The 25,281-nt window shown below is 47.3% G+C and overlaps 1 protein-coding gene across 6 annotated transcripts in view; it reads right to left on the bottom strand.

The window, feature by feature from the left end:
• Positions 1-25,281, bottom strand: part of RREB1 (ras responsive element binding protein 1) — a 163,827-nt gene that overhangs the window by 54,248 nt on the left and 84,298 nt on the right. For 5 of the 6 annotated variants that reach the window (XM_029053745.2, XM_029053749.2, XM_029053750.2 and 2 more), the window contains 3 exons: positions 23,195-23,403; positions 18,230-18,319; positions 15,788-15,951 (listed from right to left, as the gene is read on the bottom strand). In XM_029053745.2, the coding sequence (XP_028909578.1) occupies positions 15,788-15,951; positions 18,230-18,319; positions 23,195-23,365 (425 nt within the window). In that variant the 5' untranslated portion in view covers positions 23,366-23,403. The remainder of the gene's footprint in view (positions 1-15,787; positions 15,952-18,229; positions 18,320-23,194; positions 23,404-25,281) is intronic. The other variant, XM_029053753.2, reaches the window with a different exon arrangement.

The following is a 25,281-nucleotide window of genomic DNA, read 5'->3' as shown; positions in this document are numbered from 1 at the left end:
TCTTCCAACCTATCAGATTTCTCAATACAAACAGAAGGTCAAATCTCAGAAGATACTCCGTTCTTTCCGAATCTTATCGTCTTCATCCTCGGTGTTACTAAAACCAGGGGCCCCACTCTATGAGCCTCAGATTTAGCATTATTATGAGGAAACACAGAATGGCTCATTTTTCAGTACATGACCCCACAGAGATTCAACAGGGAACGGCAAGACTGGACTATTTCATTAAAGCCGACAGGTTCAAACAGGTTTCAACTGATATGACTGAACTCTCATCTTTACTTGATGTTAAGCCTTTTTTCCCCAGCAAAGCCTGCAAGGAAGACACTGTTCCAACTGTACCATCCTTGTAACAGGAAGGGATCCAGTAGCTGAGAGTCCGGATTCTCAAAGCAAATTTTCCCCGAGGGGTGGGCTGGCGGGGGGTTAGGGGGGAAGGGGTCAGGGCTGCAACTTTCTGTTTGCCATTTTAAACAAATATTGCACAAGCTAAAGTAGGGAACGTGGAGGGGAGAAGAGAGGAGGGAGAGAGGAGGGCTACAGAGGGGAGGGGCCCGAGTGGCAGAGATTCAAATACAAGCCTCCCACTGCCGCCCCACCTATAATCTCAAAACTGGCTTGGAGGCACCTTCTAGTAATTCAGGTGTTTTGCTAGTACAGTCCTGCTAACCCCGGCGGTGTCTGCCTCGCTCCCGGCTGCCAAGTCGCTTACGAAGGCCTTGCTGTGACGCAAGCTGCCCGGCTGACTCAAGAGAGGCGAGAAAGCAGCTCTGTGCGATGCCGAAATCTCATTTAGAAATTCCCCACCTGAGGACTCTGCCTGGTCGCTACCTGCCAACAACGCTTTCTGGGAACACCTCTGTGGCCCGATCACGTGACACTTCCAATGATGCCACTGGTAAGGCGGCCGCGGGAACGGCCCACAAACGAAGCCTCTGCCCATCCCACGGAGGGCGGGTGAGCTGGCCTGCCGTTGGCTTGGCAACTTGGGCACAAAATGGAAGGTTTCGGTGTGAAGTTACTACTGGCCTCTGGGCAAAACTGAAAACCTGTTATTAATACATGAAACCACTAGCTTTACAATGTTGGGTCCTTTCTCCTCATGGAAAGGTATGAGTGTCTGCTGTCCCATCCTTTGCATGGAGTGCTTCTGGGAGCTGCTCACTCTCCTACCCATGAGATCAATGGAGGGCTCGGGGATTGAAAGCACATCTGCTAAGGCTCTGGTTTTCCAGTGGCACCAGTCCCGATCAAATGTAGAGAATGTTCGGGTGGCGATTCGTAAATGCATGCATTTAAGCTGACCCCAGAACCTTATCTCTTATACCAAAGCTCTGAAAGTCAAGTCCAAGAGGTACACCACAATGTTTGCATTTCTTAAAACGGCTGCCAAACCTGGATATTACGTCCACTTAAGGACACCGAGTGAATAAAGCGAAAGGCTATTTTCAGAAAAGGCAGGGCTAAGTCTGTTTGTTGCCCTCTAGCCTTTTGCATCTGAGAAATGCTGATCCTGAACAGCACAGAATGACCTGACATATCATATGCCGCAGAGAGGAAAAATAGAAAGGACAAACCCATCGTTGAGAGCAGAGAGAGAGAGAGAGAGCAGTAGGAAAGGGGGAGAGGTACCTATCAAATCTGAGGGCCTGCCCAAAACCTAACATGCAAAACAGACCCAAAGAAGATGTTGGGAAGGCAGCACCTTGCCCCACAATAGCCCAAAACTCGGGTCTGGCTCCCTCCCAAGAGGGTAAGGTCCTTGAGGGCAGGAATCACATCTAGTTTGTGTCTACCAACTGTGGGTACTGTACTTTCCCAAATGCTTAATACAGTGCTCTGCACACAGCAGGCACTCACTCAATACCCACTGATTGATTATTCCACTGAACTTTCCCAAGCATTTAGTACACTTCTCACCACACACAGTAGGAGCTCAAGCAATACAACTGATCGATCAGCTCACTTGCCAAATGGCTAAGATGCTTGCTTTTTGAAAAATTCTCTTTTCAAAGAAAAGCTACTCTGTTGGAGCCATCAAGGGGTACAAGCCTTCTTTTTTTTTTTTTGGCTCCTTTTCTTTCAAAGGAAGTGCACTTACTCAGATCGGTTACTGCAGCTGGGAGCCAGTATATTTGCTCTGACAGCAACAACTGCAGGGAAGGAGGGGAGGAAAGGGGAAGAGAGGGAAAAGAGGCACAGTAAATGACACCACAGAGAATCTGACGATGGAGAGTGGTCTGGTGTTTAGAGGAAGGAGTTGAGAATCCAATATTTAAAAAAAAAAAAAAAAAAGGTTGGGAGCCAATTTGAAAGATAGGCTCTTCTTGTGTGTCTCATTCCGTTGCATTAAGAATATACATGTTTTACTAATGACTTTCCTACACAAACTAAAGGAAAAAAAAAAGCTGACGATGAGTGAATACATTACACTGTTTGCTAGCACCAGCTTGTTCAAGCCAAACAGGTTGGACGGGTTGGGTATTTAAACAAAGAAAAAAAATGCAAGTTATAGAGCACAACGGGGTGAACTGTGGCTATTATACCACAAGGTTTAGCTTTGGGATCAAATACCCTAGTCTCCTGTTACCTTTGGGGCTTCCCTAATGGAAAACATTTAGAACTGTTCAAAATTCCAAGGATACCAGGTAAATGAAATGACTGTGTGTGTGTATGGGGGGCGGGGGGACGAGAGAGAGAGATAGGTGTAATGTACTCAAGAACAGACGATGTTCTCCTCCTCCTCCTCCACCTGCACCCTCCTCCACCTCCCACTGACTTGATTTCCTCCCTTCTGACTTGATTTCCTGTCTTCACAATTGCCCAGTTCAAGTTCAGGCAAGCCTGAGAGCCCCACAGTTTGAGACCGTTTCATAAGTTTATACCGTCTTGCTCACTGCTAAAAACATATGACAATGCTTCTACAGTCAGCTCCCTTTACTGAGGCGGGATTACTGCATCGAGCATACAAAAAGCTGCAGCCACCTCTCTCTTTTCATTTAGGGAGAGGTACCATCTCTCCACCCCCATGTCAGACCTGACCTGACTTCCCCAAAGTCCAGAATGTCCTAATATATCAGACCCCCCTCCTACCTGTTCTGATCCTGGGACATAATCAGTACAGAGATGCCTATCCAGTAGAGACACGGATCACCAGCTCTCCTAGCAGGAGCTCAAAAATAATCAGAACACTTTCTATCAACTCTCCAAAGCCCAAAACCTTCAAAGGGGTTGCCTCAATTATGTCCGATATCGAAACACAGAACAGAAAACCCATAAAAGGGATCTGGAACCAGATAAACCCTAAAAAGAGTAGACAAGCAGGATGGAAAGCAGTGTGGCCTAGTGGAGGGAGCACAGGTTTGCTCTGCCATTTACCTGCTGTGTGGCCTTGGGCTTGTCGGTTAACTTTCCTGTGCCACAGATACTTCATCTGGAAAATGGGGATTAAATCCTACACCCTCCTACTTAGACTGGGAGCCCCATGTGGGATGGGGACTAATAATAATAATAATAATAATAATGATGACGATGATGGTATTTGTTAAACGCTTCCTATTTGCCCGGCACCATACTGAGCGCTGGGGTGGATACAAGCAAATCAAGTTGGACACAGTCCATGTCCCATGTGAAGCTCACAGTCTCAATCCCCATTTTTCAGATGAGGTAACTGAGGCACAGTGAAGAGAAGGTCACGCAGCAGACAAGTGGCAGAATCGGGATTAGAAGCCATGACCTTCTGATTCCCAGGCCCGTGCTCTATCCACTACCCCATGCTGCTTCCCCTTATCTAATCTTGTATTTACCCCAGTTCAGTGCCTGGCACATCGTAAGCACTTAACATTCATTCAACCATATTTATTGAGAGCTTACTGTATGCAGAGCACTGTACTAAACGCTTGGGAAAGTATAATACAACAATAACAGTCACATTCCCTGCCCACAATGAGCTTACAGTCTCAAGGGGCGGGGGAGGGGGGGAAGAGACAGACATCAATACAAAAGAAATAGTATTACAGATACTATGTGCTGTGGGGCTGGGAGGGGGGAAGAGCAAAGGGAGCAAGGCAGAGCAAGCCTGAAGGCAGTGGGAGATGAAGAAAAGTGGGCCTTAGTCTGGGAAGGCCTCTTGGAGGAGATATGCCTTCAATAAGGCTTTGAAGGGGCGGGGAGAGTAACTGTCTGGCGGATTTGAGGCGGGAGGGTGTTCCAGATCAGAGGCAGGACGTGGGCTAGGGATCGGCAAGTACCATTAAAAAAACACACACACACCCCTCCCCCCACCCTCCACCCCTCCCACCCAAAGCAGAGAATATAAAATACTTAAAGCCTTCATTTCTCAGTTCAGATAGTATTAGCAGACTATCCAATGATTGCCTCGGGGTGGGGGAAGAGTGGTCTCTTCTGGGCTCCACTGGCCAGGCGTCCATCCCAGCCCCGCTCCAAGCCCACGAAAGCTTCCTCGTTTTCTCCAGTCGCCTGCTCAAAGCCACAATCTGATCAGAGGGTGAAGAGCTGTTTTGGGGTCCTGAAAGCTTACCCAAGGTTATAGGCCAGGGGTAACCCCGCTATGGTAAATCCTTGACTATGGGAAGACAGATCACCCATGTTGCAGATCATTTGTGCAAGTGAAGGAGGAAGAGTGAATCAATCAGTCAGATTTATTGAATGCTTACTATGCACAGAGCACTGTGCAATGAAACAAAATTAGCAGACATGTTCCCTACCCATAAGGAGTTTACAGTCTAGAGAGGGAAACAGACATTAATATGACTAAAGAAAGAAGAGGATAGGGAGGATGGCATGCCCAAGCCAAGAGGCTTCTGATCTCTGCAGCAAGAGTCACAGCACTGAACAAGGTTTGGGAATCCAGCTCGATGCCAGGGCTCTCACTGAAAGAAAAAAAGAAAAAAGGGGACCATTCTGGCTCAGATGAGCTATTGAGGAAGCGCACCCAACCTGAGCAGTTTCCACTCCGCAGTGGGGCTCTCGCTGACGATTACGAGCAGGATTGCAAGACAGGTTAGGGCCGATGAAAAAGATTTAGGGGTAATTTGTAAAGAGGTGAAGCCATGTCAACTGGTGAGTTCCCCAAGAGAATAAGCATAGAGAGTGAAGAGCAGGAGGACTCAAAGCAGAGCTGGGTGGGATAGCCACAGTAAAACAGCGAGAGAAAGATAAGCAGCCAGCAAAGGAGAGGGAGCAAGAAAGGTCAGAAAGGGGGGAAGAGAGCCAGGAGAGTATTCTGCCATTGAAATCAAGGCTGGAGAGTTTCTAGGATAAAGGATTGGTCCGGAGAGCCATAGGCAGCAGACAGCATGGCCTAGTGGAGCCAGAAGGAATTGGGTAAGAATTGCTGTGTGACCTTGGGCAACTCACTTCACTTTTCCGGGCTTCAGTTACCTCATCTGTAAAATGGGCGTTAAGACTCGTGAGTGCCATGTGGGACATGGACTGTGTCCAACCTGATTATCTTGCATCTGCCCCAGTGCTTACAGTGTAAGCACAGAAATATCATAAAAAACAAAACGCAACCAAACAAAGAAGCAGATTAGGATCGAGAAGAACTCATTAGCCTTGGCTACAACAGGTTGCTGTAAACTTTGGTGAGGGCAGTCGCAGAGTGGAAAAAAAATGAGAACCAGATTGCAGTGGGTGGAGAGATGAAGGGAGCAGACGTACGCGACCCATTCAAGGAGTTTGTGTGGGAATGGGAGAAGGGAGATGGGATAGAAATTGGAAGGGGCCAAGGGGTTAAGAAAAGGCTTTTTCATTAGGAGGTTGACCTGAGCCTATGTGAAGGCAGAGGGGAAGCGGAAAAAGAGGAAGAACCAAGCATTTGGGGGCGGTAGGAGGGGATGAGGAACACGATAAAGGAAAAGAGGTAAGATTGTGAGAGCAGGTGGGAGACCTCGGGAGGAGGCTGTGATGCCCCCAGAAAAAAAGAGAACTTCCAGGTCTATAAGATTTACTATAAGAATGCCCTCGTTCCCTTTCTTCCCTAGCTCAAAAAGGGGGGAAAGCTTGGTTTAAAAGCTTTGCTACACCGTGCATTTCCATCAACAACACAGTTCAATTTTTCGGGGCTAGCAATACGTTGCTTTCAGCGGGCTCCCCCCCGGCCCCAAAAAGTTTATTTTATTGTCAATCATATTTATTTTGAAAACCCTTGGACAAAACCAAGAAACAGACGGTTAGGAGACCCTGTAAAGTGACACACAGGACTATCTCATAGGGAGCTGTTTTTTCCCTTCCCCTGAGCCTGATTCACTCCCTCACAAGTACCAGGCAAGTGAATCAGAGCCGCCCGCCACAGTGACGAAGAGATTCTCTTGTTTCAAGCTGAAACTGACTAAGGCAGTTCAGTGGTCATCACCACCCTCCAGAAACATTAAGTACCAGAACAAGTTACAAGATGTCCTCACTTGTACTCAGAAACCTGATATTACCTCAATATGAGCTTACTGGGCCCTCCTGCATTCACTAAAGGGATTAAGTGCAAAGTCCAACCGTCCACTTCCACTTCCCTCTGAGCCAGTCCACTTTTGCTTCAAAAAGAGTGCTTAAGCTCTGAGAGGGGACCCTCCAGCTCACTTTGAGATCTGGGAAAAATGTTTTCCAGATTGAAGGAAGGACCGCTTTCAAGGCTTCTTGGCCCCCATGCTAAATGTAATGCCCACGGGCCCTTGCATCCATCCATCCATCCATCCATCCATCAATCACAGTGAGCACTCACTGTGTGCAGAGCACTGGATTAATCCTTTCATGAAGGATGGGGACCGATTTCTGAGGAACTGCTATTTTTTTGGAACACTAAATGAACATGTGAGCCCGTTTTTTGGATCTTCACTGCTTTGTGCCGCCTCAGAGGCTTTGGGCTTGCTGCCCTGGGCTAGAAATAGGGAGACCACTGCTAAAAAAGACCAGCTGATGTTAGGGGGTTTCTTTCCTCCAGCTTCCTATAAATGACACAGGGGAAATCAAAACACATATGGAGCCAGAAATGAAACACTTTTGGCATAAAGAGAAGTTAAGTGAAGCATCCTATTCCAGATTTCCACACCAGTGTGTCCCTTGGCAAAACACATCATGCTGTTGTAACTCTGCTTTCGAACAGAAGGGCAAAACGAAGGTGAATTTCCAATCGCTCATCTGCCAGTCAAAGTCTGCAAAGGAAGACTGTGGTCTCAAAACGGTTTTACGCTACCTCCATCACTTTGAAGGACCTGGAACTGACAACTTCTGTAAAGGTCTCCAAACACTGCCATACTTCAAAAATGAAGACCGCTGCACTTTTCCAGGATCATGTTTGATAAAGGCTGCATTGGGGCTTAACTCCCTAACCAGTGAACTGTGAGACTACTTTCATCGAAAAAATGAACATCATAATAATAATTGTGGTATTGACTAAGCATCTAAGCGCCTGGGGTAGATGCAAGATAATCAGGTCCCACAGGGGGCTCACGGCCTAAACAGAAGGGAGAACAGGTACTGAATCCCCATTCTGCAGATGAGGGAACTGAAGCACAGAGAAGTGAAGTGACTTGCCCAAAGCCGGGATCGGAAGCCAGGTCCTCTGATTCCCAAGCCCGTGCTCCTTCCAACAGGCCACACTGCTTCATGGAAATAATGAATGAAACACACTGAAAATCTAAAAAGCAGAGCCACTGACCTGTTTTCATGATGCCAAGACCTGTGTTTGGGAGCAATCTGCTCTCGCAGTATCAAAAAATAAAAATCATTAAGTGAGCAACCTCACAAAAACTCACAAACACAAAATCTGCTGAAAGGGCAGCGACTGAAATTGAAGCAGAGTAAGCTTAAAATCCGGTGGTTTTGTTCCACTTTCAGGAAAATGTTGCCATTTGAAAAAATTAGTTTAACTTTCAAGCAACCTGAGCTGTTCAGGCAAATACAGTTTTTACAATTTTAACCATTAAACCTCATTCCTGAGTAATCTTGCACTAAAATAAAAGGCCTCCTAAGTACAAAACAGTAGAGAAAATTAATTCTGTAAACCCATTAAAAATAAGGCTTTTTTTTTGATGGTGAACTTGCCAATACTTCAAAATGATTTGCTTCTAAATAGATTTTCCTCCAGGGCATATTTGAGAAGCTACAAGACCGTATAGCAATTCAAAATTGTAAAGGCTACATCATGGTCCTTGACAAGAAAGTTTTACAGAAATATGCAAAACAATGACTAAAATGTGAAAGAAAATACGTGATTTACTATGTGATGGGTGGTTCGTAAGAATACTCAACCGAGCGCTGGAAAAGAAAAAAAAATAGCCAAGCAGAAGACGTAGAACAGAGTCAGACAGAAAAGACTAGGGGAGAAGTCAAATAGGTGAGGAAAGAGGTCAGGTGCAAACTAAAACAAAATCACAACAGAAAATTCACACAGATTTTTCACATTAGCTGGAAGAGGAAATGAAGTGTAGAGTAAGATTGGGTGGTTGAGGATGCATTCTTGGAGGACTGAGCAAAAAACTTGTTTTCTGGCACTAAGTTTTTAGCACTAGCAGTTAACTTTTCTGTAAATTTTTCAGTCCTGCAAGGGGATCTCCAATTTTTTTAATGGTATTTGTTAAGCACTCACTAGGTGTCCCGGTCTCTTCTAAGCAAGTTAATCAGGCCAGATCCAGTCCCAGTCCCACATGGGGCTCACAGTCAAGTAGGAGGGAGAACAGGTATTGAATCCCCATTTGACAGATGAGGAAATTGAGGCTCTGAGAAGTGAAGTGACTTGTCCAAGGTCACACAAGCAGCAGAGCCAGCCTGTACTCTTTCCACTAGGCCACACTGCTTTCCACAGTGATCCAGCAGGAAATAAATCCTGCACTTTTCTACTACTCTTTTCTACCTGGTGCATTCTTGTACACATTTCCCAAATATTTATTGTACAGAAAATGAAATGAATAAATGAAAAGATGAATGGGAGGAAGCAGCCAGATAGCCAGACTGTGGCTCTTTACTTCTAATAATAATTATGGTATTTGTTAAGTGCTTACTATGTGCCAAGCACGGTTCTGGAACCTGTGACTACTTCTCCCAAAAAAACAGATTCGACAAGGCAGTGGGGCTCCCGTTATAGTTTTCTACAGCAACTTTCCATTTGTTTTATAAGATTCTTCGGCATTTTTAGAAAACTTGAAATTCAAATCAAAAGCAGTGGGAAGCTTTATTCTCTCCCCTTCCCAAACAACAAGAATTCTTATTTTTAAAACTAGGCTTCTTCCCTCCATCTCACCCCGTCGCATTTTTATTCCCTAAAAATAATTTAACAAAAAGGGGGATGGAACGGAATATTTTAAATCGGCATCTTTTTCTTTCTCTCCAGTGTTTAAATGAATAGGTTTACAAAGCATCGATCTGAGTCAGTATTAAATATTTTAAAATACTTAAAGCGTGGTAGTGGAAAGAACACCGGCCTGGAAGTCAGGGAACCTGAAGTCTAATCCCAGCTCTGCCACGTATCTGCTGTGTGACTTTGGGCAAATCACTTCACTTCTTTGTGCCTCAGTTACCTCATCTGCGAAATGGGGGTTAAGACTGTGAGCCCTATGGGAGACATAGACTGTGTCCAACCTGATTAGCTTGCATCTACCCCAGTGCTTAGAACAGTGCCCGGCACATAGTAAGCACTTAACAAATACCATTAAAAAAAAAAAAAGCGCATTTATTTAATGCCCATCTGTGTTTTGCTCCCTCCCACCACGCTAGAGAGCACATTAAACAGAAGTGGTCCTAAACGAGAGAAGCTTATAATTTGCCACATTAGAATTATCTGACGTAAAAGACAGCTGGTTGGGACAAACACAAAGCAGTTCGATAAAAAATCAGATGTGGGCTACTGATAATATTTATCAGTTTTTGCAACAAAGAACAAGTCAAAGCTGATTATATGTTTCACTTCTGCTTCCATCACATTGAAGGACCTGGGGCTGACAAATATGAAGAAAAGGGTCTTGACAGTACTTGAAGAAGCAAGGGACTGGAGAGGCTTTTAATCCTCTAGTGATGATGATGATGGTCATCGTCATAATTAAGCCCGTATTCAGTAGTGGTCCCTATGCAAAGCCATGCAGATTGGAGATGGGCAGGGCCTGGAGCAGGGTCCAGAGGGAGACAGTGTAGCTTAAAAAGAGAGGAAGTCTGCCCCCCCACCTGTGTCAAGGTTGTGGCTGCTTCTGTCCTCCTTTCCACCCCTCCCACTAGGGCTGTGGAAATGCTAGAGGGACAGGAAGGCCAACCACTGGGAATAAATTTTGCAAACAGTACAGCCTTGACTTTACATACTGCAAGATAGCAAATGAGCATCAGTCGTGGCATCTGTGTGATCTGTAGCTAATCGAGGCCCAGTGGAGAGCCTGCAAACCCAGGCTAGGGTGGGAGGGGAACAGGAAAGGGGTGAGAGGGAAGTTGCGGGCAAGTAGAAACTGGGTAGAAACCACAGCTCCCCCTTCTCACCTGCTCCTCCTGCCACACAGCTCTCAAAACAGCAGCCCTCTAGTCCCTCTCCCCCCCAAGTGAAGTATGAACTGGAGGGGGCAGAAACAAGAGGAAGTGGGGAGGGAGGAGGAGAGAAGGGGATGGATGGAAAACCAGAGGGAAGATGGGCTAGAATTGAGGAGGGACGGGGAGGACCAAAAAAAAGGAGGGAAAAGGAGAAGGATAGAAGAAAACGAAAGAAAGGGGAGGAAGCCGGAAGCCGGGGGAAGATGAGAGAGGACAGGAAGGGAGGAATCGATCAACGGCATTTATTGGGTGCTTAATCCGTGCACAACATTGTACAGAGTGCTTGGGAGGGTCAGGGACCGTGTCTAATTGCCACCTGTGTATCCTCTCCCAGAGCTTAATAGAGTGCTTGGCACACACTGCGTGCTTAAAAAATACCATGACTACTATTACTATTACAAAAACAGAGTTGGTAGTCATAACTCCTGCCCTCAAGAGGCTTATAATCTACTGGGGGGAGATAGATGTTAAAATAAATTACCAAAAGGGGAAGGGCCACAGTATAAGGATATTTACATAAGCACTGTGGGGCGGGGGTGGGGAGAAAATCGAAGTACTTAAGTGGTACAAACCCCAAGTACATAGGCGATGCAGAAGGGAGGGTGAGTAGCTGGGGAACTGAGGGTTTAGTCAGGGAAGGCCTCAGGGAGGAGGTGTGATTTTTTAGAAAGGCTTTGAAGATGGAGAGAGAGGGAGTCCGTTGAATACCAAGCGGGTAGGAGTTCCAGGCTAGATGGAGGAAACGAGGCAAATGTTGATGAGACAGACAAGACTGAGATACCGTGAGCAGAGTGGCGTCGGGGAGCCAAGTGAAAAGGCTGGGCGGTAGTAAGAAGTCCGCAAGGTAAGATAGGAGGGGGCAAGGGGATTGAGTGCTTTAAAGCTGATGGTAACGAGTTAGGAGTAGGAAAATCAGTGAGGCCAGGTAGGAAGGGGCGAACTGAATGAGTGCTTTACAGCCAGTTATTATCATTATTATGGCATTGGTTAAGCGCTTACTGTGTGTCAAGCACTGCTCTGAAGTGCTGTACAAGTTAATCAGGTAGGTAACAGGTAGCCCACATAGGGCTCACAGACTAAGTAGGAAGAGAAACATTCATTCATTCAATAGTATTTATTGAGCGCTTACTATGTGCAGAGCACTGTACTGAGTGCTTGGAATGTACAGGTACCGAACCCCCATTTTACAGTTGAGGAAACCCAGGCACAGAGGAGTTAAGTGACTTGCCCAAAGTCACACGGAAAGCAATTGGCGGAGCCAGAATTAGAACTCACGTCCTCTGACTCGCAAGCCTGTGCTACTGGCACTAAGCCACGCCTCTTCTCAATGGTAAAGAGCTCCTGTTTGATGCGGAGGCGGGTGGGCAACTACTGGAGGTTCTTAAGGAGCGGGGAAATGTAGAACGAACATTTTCTCAGAAAAATGATCTGGGCGGCAATCATCGGGACTGGAGTGGGGACAGGAAGGAGGCACGGAGGGCAGCAAGGAAGCTGATGCAGTAATCGAGGTGGGACAGGATAAGTGGCTGGATCAGCGTAGCAGAAGTTTGGGTGGAGAGGAGAGGGCAGGTTCTAAAGATGTCATGAAGGTACACCTGATGGGATTTGGTGTCGGATTGAATATACGTGTTGCAAGAGAGGTGAGTCGAGGTTATGGACTTGTGAGACAGTGAGGAGGGTGGTGCTATCTACAGTGATGGGAAAAATCAAGGGGAGGACAGGTGAGAACCTGAGGAGTTCTGTTTTGGACGCGTTAAGTTAGAGGTGCCATCCAAGTAGAGCTGTCCTGAAGGCAGGAGGAAATACGAGACTGAAGAGAAGGAGAAAAGTCAGGGCTGGAGAAGCATATTTTGGGAATCATATTCATGGAGCTCTATAGTTGAAGCCATGGGAGCAAGGGAGTGGATGCCGATGTCCCAGCAATAGCAGCTGCCCCGTGCGCCCTAGCGCGGAGGCCGCCCGGATTTACGGACGGTCGGCAAGTGTGGAGATGGAGGCCCCGCACCTCCCAGTCGGTGGAGTTCTGGGGAGCTGTTGAGGCCGAGGGACAAGTTGGGACTGGCTGTGGGCCCAACCTCAAGTGGCCTCCGACCCTGCTGCCTCACACATGTAGGCGGCTCTCGGGAGCTTCGGCCCTGACAGGGGTGGAGCCCTGCCTCAGGTACGGTTCTGCCCACAAGCCCAGTAGCCATGCTCCATGTTCCTGGACACAGAGGGCAGGGTGGGGCCGAGGAGCCATGTCTTTCATTTGTTCAGGAGATCCTAGCCTGAAGCGGGCATTCCGGGAAAAATCAAGTCAGTCGCTGAGCCTCATCAGAGAAACAGCCTCGGGGCACGGGAGAAGCAAGGCTGTTCTTCACAAGACAGAGACCCAGTTCCAAAGAAATCTCCTGAGAGAGCTTCACAAGCCAGATCCAGCCTGCTGGTTTACTCGGTTCTGACTCTACCCATCCTGCCATTCCTTTTTACCCTCTTTTACGGCTGCTTCATGTTTCAGTGGGAGGGTACAGGGAGGAAGGGGAGTGCCCCGGTGCTACGGCCAGAGAGAGGACAGTTATTTCTATAAGGGGAGGGACAATTCATTGAGCAACTTCATTTTACCAATGAACAGTACTGAGCACCTTCTGCGTGCAGAACAATGCGCTAAGGACAAGTGAACTCCAAACTCACACGTTCGGGAATCGATGTACGCTTCTGTTTGAGGAGAGGGTGTCTAAGACTTGCAAACCAGAGCCCAGAGCAATTACCAGGCTCCCGCAGTGTTTTAGCGGCCCTTTCTTCCTCCCTCCCCGAAAAGAGGCACAACGTGTACTGAGGGGCTGGGGAAGTCCTTGCAGAGAAACTGTCCCATGGAGACAGATCTCTGTCCAGCAACCAATGGAATTTATTGAGCATTTACCGTGGGCTGAGCACTGGACTAGGCGTTCGGGAGAGAGCAGATTGGGCACAGAGAGGTTAAGTGACTTGCTCAAGGTCAGAGCAGGCAACTGCCTCCAAGAGGCCTTCCCAGACTGAGCCCCCCCTTAGTGTACATCCCCTTGATTCTATTTATCTTGATAATGTTGTCTTTGTTTTGTTCTGCTGCCTGTCTCCCCCGTTTAGACTGTGAGCCCATCACTGGGCAGGGATCGTCTCTCTCTGTTGCCGACCTGTCCATCCCAAGCGCTTAGTCTGGTGCTCTGCACATCGTAAGCGCTCAATAAATATTACTGAATTGCAAAGCGGCAAGTTACTAGGGAAGCATGCGGACCAAGGGATAGGAGTTTGCACAGGTGACAGGACCTACAAGGACAATACAGAGCATACAGCAGTGGTTATGAATTGTCCACTGGCAAGAAGACAGGGTCCCTGAAGTCACAAGTAGCCCATTATCAAGGACGGCCAGACCCAGTTCCAAAGATGCCCTCATCTCCCATCTATCCCTCTTCTTCCCTGCGAAGCTACAAAGCATTTTGACACCGCCTGCATGCCACATTCTCTTTGCGGGGTGAGATCTGATCTGGTGAAGGGCAGTGGGAGAGGAGGCACGTCCTCCCCTTCCCCACCCCCTTTCTGTGCACACCACCCTGAGGCAAGGACAAGTGCCCAGCTCATTCTGTCCTCTCGAAAGCCCTCGTCAAGCACGGGAGGGAACACATCTAACGGGATTCATCTAACAGTCCTTTCCAAAATACAGGTAGGGAGGGAGGGAGAGGGAAAGAAAGCCAAGAGCTACCAAATATCACATCTAATAAATGCATTCTTTTTCCCAGCCTATCCCACTTTCAGGGGCTTTGGGCAGGGGGAGGGGGTCAAGAGGATCCTTGACAAGTCCTGTGGCAAGTCACTTAACTTCTCTGGGTCTCAGTTATCTCATCTGCAAAAACGGGGATTAAGACTGTGAGCCTCACATGGGACAACCTGATTACCCTGTATCTCCCCCAGCGCTTAGAAAAGCGCTCTGCACATAGAAAGCGCTTAACAAATACCAACATTGCTATTATTATTATTATTGACCATGGCTATGATTAAATCCTCCGTCTCAGCTCCCTAGACCATAAGCTCGTTGTAGGCAGGGAATGCATTTTCCAACTGCTTTTTGGCTCAGTGGAAAGAGTCCGGGCTTGGGAATCAGAGGTCAGGGGTTCGAATCCCAGCTCTGCCACTTGTCAGCTGTGTGACTGTGGGCAAGTCACTTCACTTCTCTGTGCCCCAGTTCCCTCATCTGTAAAATGGGGATTAAGACTGTGAGCCTCACGTGGGACAACTTGATGACCCTGTATCTACCCAAGCGCTTAGAACAGCGCTCTGTGCATAGTAAGCGCTTAACAAATACCAACTTTATTATTATTATTTTTGTACTCTCCCAAGTGCTTAGTACACTGCTCTGCACAAAGTAAGCCCTCAATAAATACCATTGTTGATGACGATGATATCGGATGTCAGGCTAAATCAATCAGTGATATCTACTTTATGCAGAACACTGTACTGAGTGCTTGGGAGGGTACAATACAGCAGAGTTGGGTAAACACTTTCCCTGTATCCAAAGAGTTTACAATTCAGAGGGACAGATCTAACAGGAGGGTTCTCCTCTCCACACGCACACTTGTTTTTGTCCATCTGCCTCCCCCGATTAGACCGTGAGCCCGTCACTGGGCAGGGATTGTCTCTATCTGTTGCCGAATTGTTCATTCCAAGCGCTTAGTACAGTGCTCTGCACATAGCAAGCACTTAATAAAAACTATTGAATGAGTGAATGAACCCCTTCCCCCTCAACCATATTTTTAGCCAAGTTTTTTTTTTGTTGTTTTAGTGGGTTTTGCTGTTTTTTCCCTCTTCTATCCCAAGGCTCAAGGATATCAATTTGTTAAAAGTGCAGGAAAGCAGATGTGAACCACCTGAACGGGGCACGCAAATATTTAAAAGGGTTCAAGGGGAGAAGGAAGGAGAATTCATGCTGTTCCTTAAGAGCCATCCCATTCGATAAGCTGCCCACCCTTTGGCACCCACACAAAGAAAACCACGCTGGCAGGAATGCTAAATTCTGAAGTGCTTTTAAGGACTAAGGACCTAGCCCAGGTACAGAGAGCTCCCCGAGTGCGGCATTTTAGCACACTGGTAAGAGTGAGCTTATGGTGTACCAGCACATTTTATCACTTGTCTGTGCACAGAGATAACTGACTTCTCACCGAAGATGCCTCTAAATTAGTCATCTGACATCTGAGACTTCCCCCTTCCTCCTTTCCTCCAGGATGCGGGGAGTCACCTTGTCAAAGTCGCCACTCACCTGTGCATGTTTCCATTGGTGGTGAAGGATTGTCCACAGACAGAGCATTTGTATGGCCTTTCCCCAGAATGCACCAGCATGTGGCGGTCCAGGGAGCTTGCCGAACTCAGAGACTTTCCACAGATGCTACAGGAATGGTCTGTTCCTCCAGTGTCGGTGTTATGCTACAGAAAGTAACAGGCTCATTGAATACTTCCTACAAAGCTGCCGTGAAACAGACAACCAAAAAACACACAACAGATCTGCTCAACCTTGCCCTTTCCGAATGTTCCACACTTTAAGCGCACGGTTTGCTGGGATCGTATTTAGATCTGTATCGTGGTACACGTGGCGCCTACCCCGTAGCAGCACCGACGCAACAGAGATGTCACGAATGGGCCTCCGTTGGCCGTTCTCCATATCTAAAATTTCAACTTGATAACACACTCCCCCTGCCCGCCCCCCACACCAACTGTTGGAAAACTAACCTCCCGAGGCTAAGGTACCTGATCTACAATGCCTGCAGATTGGTCAAAATTTTAAAGGGTAGGTGGCCAGTTATTAGCCTCATACATGACTGTCGAAAGGTGGAATTGGATCTTTGCGGGAAACGCCCTTGTCCCCGCTGTAGTCGTCTTCATTGAGCGCTCTTTCGCTCGAGTGCTACGAATTTTAATTCTAATGTTTCTTAGAGCACTCCCTTCCTTCACAGAAATGTTCTGGTTTCACGGCATGACCAAAGTTTACCTTTACTGAAGCACCTCCCTTCTTTCATACCCAGTCCCCTTCCCCAGTCCAACAACCTTGGAAATACTTTAACGGACTTGAACAGAGAGATTAAAAATCCATTTCAACAGATGTTTGTTCTCTATTTGGCATTACATAATGAAAGATCTTTAGTATGTGACCACAAGTGCCTTTTTGCTGAATAGGATGTGAAAAATAAAACACTCTGAAAATTAAATATTTACATTGCTATTTGATCGGCTCACTAGACTGGGGTTTTAATCACACTTTATTAATATATTTATATTGCTTGGGTCTAATTTTGTGAATCCCTGGGAATATATTAATGAACTCAACAGTATTTCTTACAAGAAACGCTAAATTTACTTAGCACTCTCACTTAACATTGTACTTTCCTCAAGCCAATTATAAACTCTAGCCAGGGAGTCCCTATAAATTATGACTGTGGTGGTTCCCCCAACCACACCACACAACCCGAATTAGAAACGTGCCGTGTCTACGACTCAACACCGCCAGCAGAAATGAGGGGTGAAACCCTGGGTGGCTGGGAGTTTCTCTCTCAAACAACTGAAGAGGGAACGTTCACATCGGTAAAGGACTGATCAAGACGCGGAGGGTGCTCCTTCTCGCCTCGTCTGCTACCGACCTCTTGCTCACAACCTACCCAATTCTTGGAACTGTCCCCCGCTTCCAAAGCGATGCCAATCTGTCAATCAATCAGGGGACCCCATTACATCAATCAGGGGACCCGATTACCTTGGATCTTCCCCAGGGTTCACTACGGTACCTGGCATATAGTAAGAGCTTAACGAAGGCCACAACTATTACATCCCCAAAACCAACGCTCTTCGCAGCCTCAAAGACTTTCTTGAAATCACATCTCCTCCACGAGGCCTTCCCCAAGCAACGTCTAATCCCCTCAACTCCCACACTTCAACCCCGCTCCCTGAGCCACTTTATTACCCTAACTCTCAGGGCACGTATGTTCACAAACGCTACACTCCATTACTGCCCCGTTTGTAATTCACTTCAGCGTCTCTCCCACTATAACTTAAGCTCCCTGACGAGCAGCGATTCTGTCGTCCAACTCCTTTGCCCTTCCCGGCTGCTTAAGACTCTGCACACGGTAGGGGCTCAATGCATGCGACTGATTGATTCTTCTTCATGTACACTGTGGCTACTCTTAACAGGACTGCTGTAACCCCCAAAAAGCCAGTCCTGCTCTGCCCCGACACCTACACTTGAAAAGAAGTGAGACGAGAGGCGGGAGCGAGAAGAGCCGGACCTCGGGTACAAACAAACATTTGAAAACACAAAGGGGGCTAAGAGAAAAAAATTCCCATCTAGGTGAATCTGTTTTTAAGAAATTCCGTGTCCCATCAGTACAAATCAGGAGGTCCACATTCACTGTCTTTATTGGCAGTGATAAAGAAAGGGGATTTTACCAACACCAGTTAGCCGAGAAAGCCCCTTTTAGTTGGCAGGACATTTGGCTGTGTACTATGAACTCATTGTTCACTTCTAGTTGGGTTAAAAGGGATGGAAAAGGCACGCTGTATCGACCTGGGCCTTTGCAACCAAAACCGAATGGAAGAAGATAGTTTTTAAAGCATGAAAGCGGCGGCCAAGTGGGTATATTTGAAAGCCATCTGCAATCCCTTTCCCTATGTTACAAAGAAGAAATCCGACAAGGAAAACCCACATCATCTCCCTTACCTGTCGAATGTGCATAGTTAATTGATGTTGTGTAGTGCAAATCTTTTCACACAGGGGACAGGTATAGGAAGACTTTTCCTCTTTAGTTTCCTATAGAAGACAAAAGAAGTGAAACCTTAACTTACAAAGCAATAACTTCCCTTTAATTATTCAATGCCCACCTCTGAGATGTCCAAGGGACTTTACACTCATCGTCCCACTAATCTTCAAAAAACCCCTTGACAAGGTACTGTTTAACAGATAGGGAAATGGAGGCACAAAGCGGAGCGACGAACCGGAGTTAAAGCAGGGAGTCCCTAATCGATTCATTTCACTATGCTGCCTCAAGCACCACCCGAAAGAGGGAAAGCAGTGCTCCGTTAACCAGAGAAACAGAGATTGGAAGTGACCGTCAAGGGAGGTAGGACCCTTGGGTTTTATATTCTCAGGTCAGATTCCTCTCCAATCACACTGGGTCTGGAACAAATTAAAAACCAACACAGACAAGAGAACCTCTCACAGAACATCAACATCCCTTGGGCAAGACCCGAGGGCCCCTGCAGGAGTTTCTGTTTAGGATCTGATCGTGTCAGACTCTGAGTTATGGAACGGGGCAAGACGGTATGGATGCAAATGTTTGCCTCATACGGTTCTAAGAATCACGATAACAACTGTTTAGTTGTCTAAGACAAAAACAGAAGATGAACCACACTGATCCAGTGCCCAACGGTGCAATGCACTGTACTAAGCGCTTGGGAAATACAAAGAAGGGGCCCATTCCGGGCCCACCGGAGCTTGCACTCAGAAGGCTTCGCAGCTCTTCCCTGCCCTCCTAAGAAGTGAATTCCTGTGACAAAAGCAACAGTAACCATCTCTCCAGAGCCCACTACTGCCTGGATTGATCTGACGCCGCTTTCCTCTTTCTTGACCAGGAGACATGCTGCTAGTGGAACTTCCCTTCTTAAAAAAAGACTCTTTTACATATGGGTCCTGGGGCTCCTCCATGGGATTTCAAATGGTCACTCCCGAGGCTGAGTCACCTGTCCAAACGGCAGCTTCCACATCTGTTGTGGGGGATAAATACGCGCCAGAAGAACTACCTTGCCATGGTTGCAAAGGTTGGCCACGGCCCCTTCTCCTCTTCTCAGGCAAAGCAAACAAAATATAAGCAGTGCTCCCCCAGATCGCTTGCACTCTCCAAGCCCACAGAGATTTAACCTTTTCAGCCCTCCCTCCCCGGCCTGCGGAGTGATAGCCTGCAACGCATCAACTGCAGGGGCAGCCCCATTCGATCTGGATGAGGGCTAAAGGATCAGGTACACTGTGCCGAGAAGAAAAATCCCAGCAGCTGTGCTGATGGACTAGATGGTGTTTAACTGCTTTGGCATTTCTGTGAAATTATAAGCCTTCCCCCCCATCCTCCCATCCCCCCCCCCCAAAAAAAATCAGAAGAAGGATGAAGTCCTAGCCCTTCTAGATGGCCTGTCCTGGGAATCGGCAAATTAACAAATGATTGGGCAATTATTGTTTCACCTTGAAGCAGAAATCAGACATACTGTATAGCTCCAGGGAGCTGATTAATATTGACTCTAGAGTTTCTTATTAACTAAAACCCAAACTTCCTCTGGTGCTAGCGCAGGACAGGCTGCATACCACAAAACAGGTCAACCGGATCAAAGTGGTTCGGAGAGCGAATTCTGTTAGACCTCCCTCAGATTGAAGGAAAAAAAAAAAGTTGAGTTGAGCATCACTAGAATTTAAGTGGTGCTGTTAGAGCCATGCTGGTAAGGAGGACTTTCTGAGCTGAAAGATAAAATTAGCAGCTAATTTGATAACTACCCATTCCATAATGAAGCAATCTGGCACCCTCCTTCAGCTGGTGGCAAATCTCCAGAGCGGAGAGCTGATGAGATTTGTTCCACGGCTGCCTTCTGTCTCTTCCTTCCTAATACCTTGTTGATGGGGGAGATTTACCCATCTGTGGCCCAGTTTTCTGCTTAAGTCCCATTCCCAAAGCTGACCCAAGCAACGTTCTCTGTTGGATAGGGGAGCTTCAGCTCTCAGAAGAGTCCACAGAGGGCTTGGGACCAGGAGGAAAGGCAAGTTCACTCATTCTTCCCACACCAAGGCTAGGGAGCCTTCTTTCCCTCATCAAGGATATTCCATTCCACCGGGCCGACAGGGGACACGCTGTGGAAGGCTGAAAAGCAGCATGGCCTAGTGGATGGAGCAGAGGCCTGGGAGCCAGCCACCCCAGCTCCGCCACTTGTCTGCTGTGTGAACTTGGGTGAGTCACTGAACTTCTCGGTGCCTCAATTACCTCAGCTGTAAAATGGGGATTAAGACTGTGAGCCCTATATAGGTCAGGAACTGTGTCCAACCTGATTAACTTGGATCTACTTCGGTGCTTAGTTCAGTGTCTGGCACATAGTAAGTGCTTAACGAATACCATTTACAAAAAAAAAAAAAACGGGGTGGGGGGGTTGTGCAGAGTCTGGGAGGAAGACTGCTCAAATCGGGAGTGTGACCTTCCAAGCCTGGAGGGTGAGCAGGGAACCAGTTCTGGGCCGGGGGCTCATCACGCCTGCCTTTGAGAGGCCACTTGGAAGGCAGGGTGGTTCAGCGATGGTGTTTCCCCCATCCTCTCCCTGCCAGGACACAAGGGACTGGACAGGAGGCTGGGATGGCAATGTGGTGGAGGAGGGGAGAGGCAGTGGTGAGGATGAGGTGGGTGGAGAAGAACTGTGAGTCAGACCTGAAATGCCAAGGCACTTTTCTCACCAACAGTCTGGAAAACACAGGCTGATGAGATACTTTCCAACTCTCAGTGGGAGAGAACGTATGGAGGAAAGCAAAAGCCCTGTTAACTCCACACTCAAAACCCTGCTGGACATTTTGAGCCAAACAGTTATCTGCATCACGGGAGAGGGGCAAGAGTGGAATGAAGGATCCTTCAGATCCTTAGTAGCAGTTTTTAGTAAAGCCCAGACAAACGACCACGGTTAACGAATAGAGATAACGATAATAATTATGGTATTTTGTTAGGCACTTACTATGTTCCAGGCACTCTACTAAACCCTGGGGTAGATCCATCGGGTCAGACACAGTCCCTGTCCCACACGGGGCTCACGGTCTTCATCCCCATTTTACGGATGAAGGAACTGAGGCCCAGAGAAGTTAAGCGACCTGCCCAAGGTCACACAGCAGCCAAGAGGCGGAGCCAGGATTAGAACCCAGGTCCTCGGACTCCCAGGCCCATGTGCTCATCCCACTAGGCGACGCTGCTTCACAAGGAGAGTCAACTGTGACCCTCCTACTCTCCATTCCTCAGCAGATACATTCACTCAGATCCCATCACTTTACCTCTTCTGTTGTTGGAAAGATGGAATTGCAGGCATTTTACAAAAAGAAGTGAAAAGGTTTTTAAAACGGGTGGGACTGAGGAAATATGCGGAGGAGGGGACGGGAGGGCCTGGACCCTACAGCCACCGGGGCCTGCCTCACAGGCTGGGGTCCTGGCCACAGAGGGGAAATTCCCAAGTGTCTACAAACTGCCGCGGATAGGCAGCGTGTCCCAGTGGAAAGAGTATGGGTCAGAGAGTCGGCAGACGTGGGATCTAATCCCGGCTCTGTCACTTACCTGCCATGATACCGAAGTCATTTAAACTGTGCCTCAGTTTCTTCATCCATATACTAGGCAGTCAATTTGTGTTTTTTCCCTCCTACTTAGTCGGTGAGCCCAAAATAAGCTCTTAACAAACGCCACAATTCCAATCAGCATTAAACCGGGATCCCGCTCTTGCAGCCTCCTCCAGTTTTCCCACCCTGAGCATTACCAGGTGTGTCGCTGGAACTACATGCTGCAAAGCAAACTGGAAGTCCAGAAACCTAAACCCTGCATCTCCTGCCTCAGGCCCTATACCATCCTAGAAAACAATGGAGCACGGTTTAGGTGTTGCTTGCTCATATTTTATGATGGTGGCCAAGTTCACCTTGTGGTAAACAAAGCTTTTAAGAAGCCAATACCAAACACCACAGTTAGAGAATGTTTAACTTTTCTCTACAAGTAGGAATGGAAACATATAAGATTACTTCTTATCCATCACAGTGCTTGGATACTTATCAACCATCTCCTCTCTTTTGTCCCAGAGAAGAAGAGGACAAAAAGTAGCAGAGCGATACTCCACCAGGCTAAAAAGAAACCAAGCAGGCTGGGCCTCTGGACTGACTCTACCCTGTATCCCAACAATGCTGTTTCAGACTGCAGAGTTCTGTAGTATCAATCAATTGATGGTATTTATCAATATATTACCTGTAATCACGTTTAAAACACAATTGCCAAGGCTCAATACTTGCCATCGAAGATTCATCCGTCTCCGGATGCACTTCCGTACATCCTTTACCAGTTTCTTTCTCGAACTTTCCTCGATCCCAGAACGGTAGGAACATCAATAAGGATGGTCACCGCCTCCGTAAGACCTCTCCAACACCAACCTGTAGCGTGTGCCAAGGCTGGACAGCTCTGGAGACGAGTGCTGCCATGGGGGAAACAACTCCCAACTGAGCACTTACCATTTCTCGGTCTAGAGGTCAGAGAAAACCAAGGAAGCTGTCTTGAAAACCCCTCACCCAACGTCGAAGATTAGGAGCTGAACCACTCCATCGGATCTAACTAAAGCTCTCTGACTTGGCTACAGCTCGCTTCCACTGTGAAAGAAAAGGGGAAGGCTGACTAATGGAAATACCATTCGGAGAGGTACACTAATATCTGCACCGATAAAAGACGTCGTCCTTCCCAAAGGAATCCGACAAAAGACCATTATAGAACCAGGTATGTGGGAAATGAATGGGGGAGGAAGATTAACCACTGAGCGCCAGATCCTGCTGTAGAAAACAGAGACTCGCAGGGAAGGCATTCTTCCCAGTGTGTCCATTCACTGGACTCCTCCAATCTCAACGTTCACATTTTCGTAATGCGCACGATACCTGATTCCTCCTGCCGATCCGATTCGGTCCTGAGGATTTTGCGGGGGACTTGATGTTCTGTGAGTTTCCGCCATTCTCGGCAATCTTCCCCATACTCATTACTGTTGACATCATGGTGTTAATGGAAGATGGGTCCAAACCTTCCAAGCTGCTGGGGGAATTTGATGTCATAGAGTTGCAGTTCAAGGTTTTGAGCCTCTTCCTCTTCCCTGGGACAAAAGAGAGGAGATGGTTGCTAAGTACCCATCAACAGTTTTTTTAAAAAAAAAAGAGTTCAAAATAACCAATCAATCAATGGTATTTATTGTGCTTAGAGTCCCGTTCTAAGGTGCCTGACAAGCCACGCCCATTAATTACTTTGTTCGCCAAGGGTTTAGCTGGACTCTGCGGGGACATGGAGTACTTAGAACAGCGCTAAGTGCTTAGAACAGTGCTTGGCACATAGTAAGCGCTTAAAAAATACCATTATTATGATTACTGTTACTATTAATAAAAGCAACTCCCACATTCTCCTAACCCTTCTTCCCTTTCTCCACCACTTGGGCTCCAGGAAAGCAAGTTTCAGTAGGAAGGCAAACTTACTGTACTCTCCCAAGCAATTAGCACAGTACTCTGCACACAGTAAGCACTCAATAAATACCACTGATCGACCTGGATCACCCTCTTTTCTGATCCTCACAGAAAAGATGCCATGAATTTGGCAAGCTTCATGGAGGAGCTGAATCGAGAGCCGTGGTTTGGCCAAGAGGAGGAGAGGGAGGATTTCTCCAGCAGGAAGTACGAAATGAGCAGTTACTCGGAAGTGTGAGTGCCATGTGCAAAGCCCGGAGTTTATAACGAAACCAGGGCTGTAACAGGATGATGAGGGCAGGTAAGAGAGGGCCCCTAAGTCCAATTCAGGGGGTCTCGATTTGATCCAAGCAATAACCTGGAACCATTGGAAACTTGAGAGGGAGAGGCATGATCCACTTGATCTTCGAAGAAGCCGATTCTTGATGCTTTATGAAGGAAAGACTGGATCGCTAGACTGCGACCAGGAAGCCAAGTCATCTGCAGCAGAGTTATCAAGAGCTTGATAATTAGCTAAAATAACTGCGGTGTTTCTTACGTGCTTACGGTGTGCCAAGCACCAAGCTAAACAATGGGATAAATATAAGATAACCAGGTCAGACACGGCCCCTGTCTGACACGGGACTCCCGGTAAGCAGGAAGGAGAGCAGATGCTTAATCCCCATTTTACAAATGAGGAACTGAGGCATAGAGAAGTTCAATGATTTGCTCAAAGTCACAGAGCAGGCAAGTGGCAAAGCTGGGATCGGAACACAGGACCCTCTAACTTCCAGGCCCGTACTCTCTCCTAGGCTTTGCTGCTTCTCTAGCATCTTTCAAATCAGCCAGTAGTTGTTTTTTAAATCATTCTCCGTCTTCCAAAGCCCATCGAGCAAGTTAAATGATAACAGCCTTTCAAATCTGAAGATGACATCACTGCTGTTGAAGATTTCCGTTGGGGGGTGGGGGCGCACCCACAGAGACTGTCCCATACTGTGCGGACATGCTTCGGGTAAATAAAAATGAAGGCACTCTTAATGAGGTGTGGAATCTCAACATGAGAAGCAATGACCAGGCTACCGGACCTTCCTGAAAGGAAATTCATCTCATGGCCATTTTTACATATATTTTCTTAAAAAAAATACAAGAGGCTGGTCAACTATCAAGTCAAGCACTTGTACCCTGACAAGGAGCTGGCAGAAAAACAAACAAAACCACACCTTCAATTTCTTCCTCTGAGCGCCGTATGATGAGGTTTGCTTCGTGACTAGCACTGCCTGCAAGCAGCGAAGCCCACGGAATCCCGTCTGAAATAACCTCTGCCTCCCTCCTGACCACTGGGGAAGGGAAAAGATGGGGAAGCGGGCTTGAAAAGAGCCCAAGTCATGACCACCCTCCACATCATCATCGAGACGTACTGAGCGCTCAGGGAAGGCTTAGCACCACGCTACTCTATTGGGAGCATATAATCTAAAAAGTGTAAACAGACAGTATACCTGCAAAGGGAACCAAAGGCAAAACATGGATATAAGTGGAAA

The sequence above is a fragment of the Ornithorhynchus anatinus genome, chromosome X3 (assembly GCF_004115215.2).
Source record: "Ornithorhynchus anatinus isolate Pmale09 chromosome X3, mOrnAna1.pri.v4, whole genome shotgun sequence".
Classification (NCBI taxonomy): Eukaryota; Metazoa; Chordata; class Mammalia; order Monotremata; family Ornithorhynchidae; genus Ornithorhynchus; species Ornithorhynchus anatinus.
Note: the sequence above shows the minus strand (reverse complement) of the source record. Positions and strands in the feature narration are given on the sequence as shown.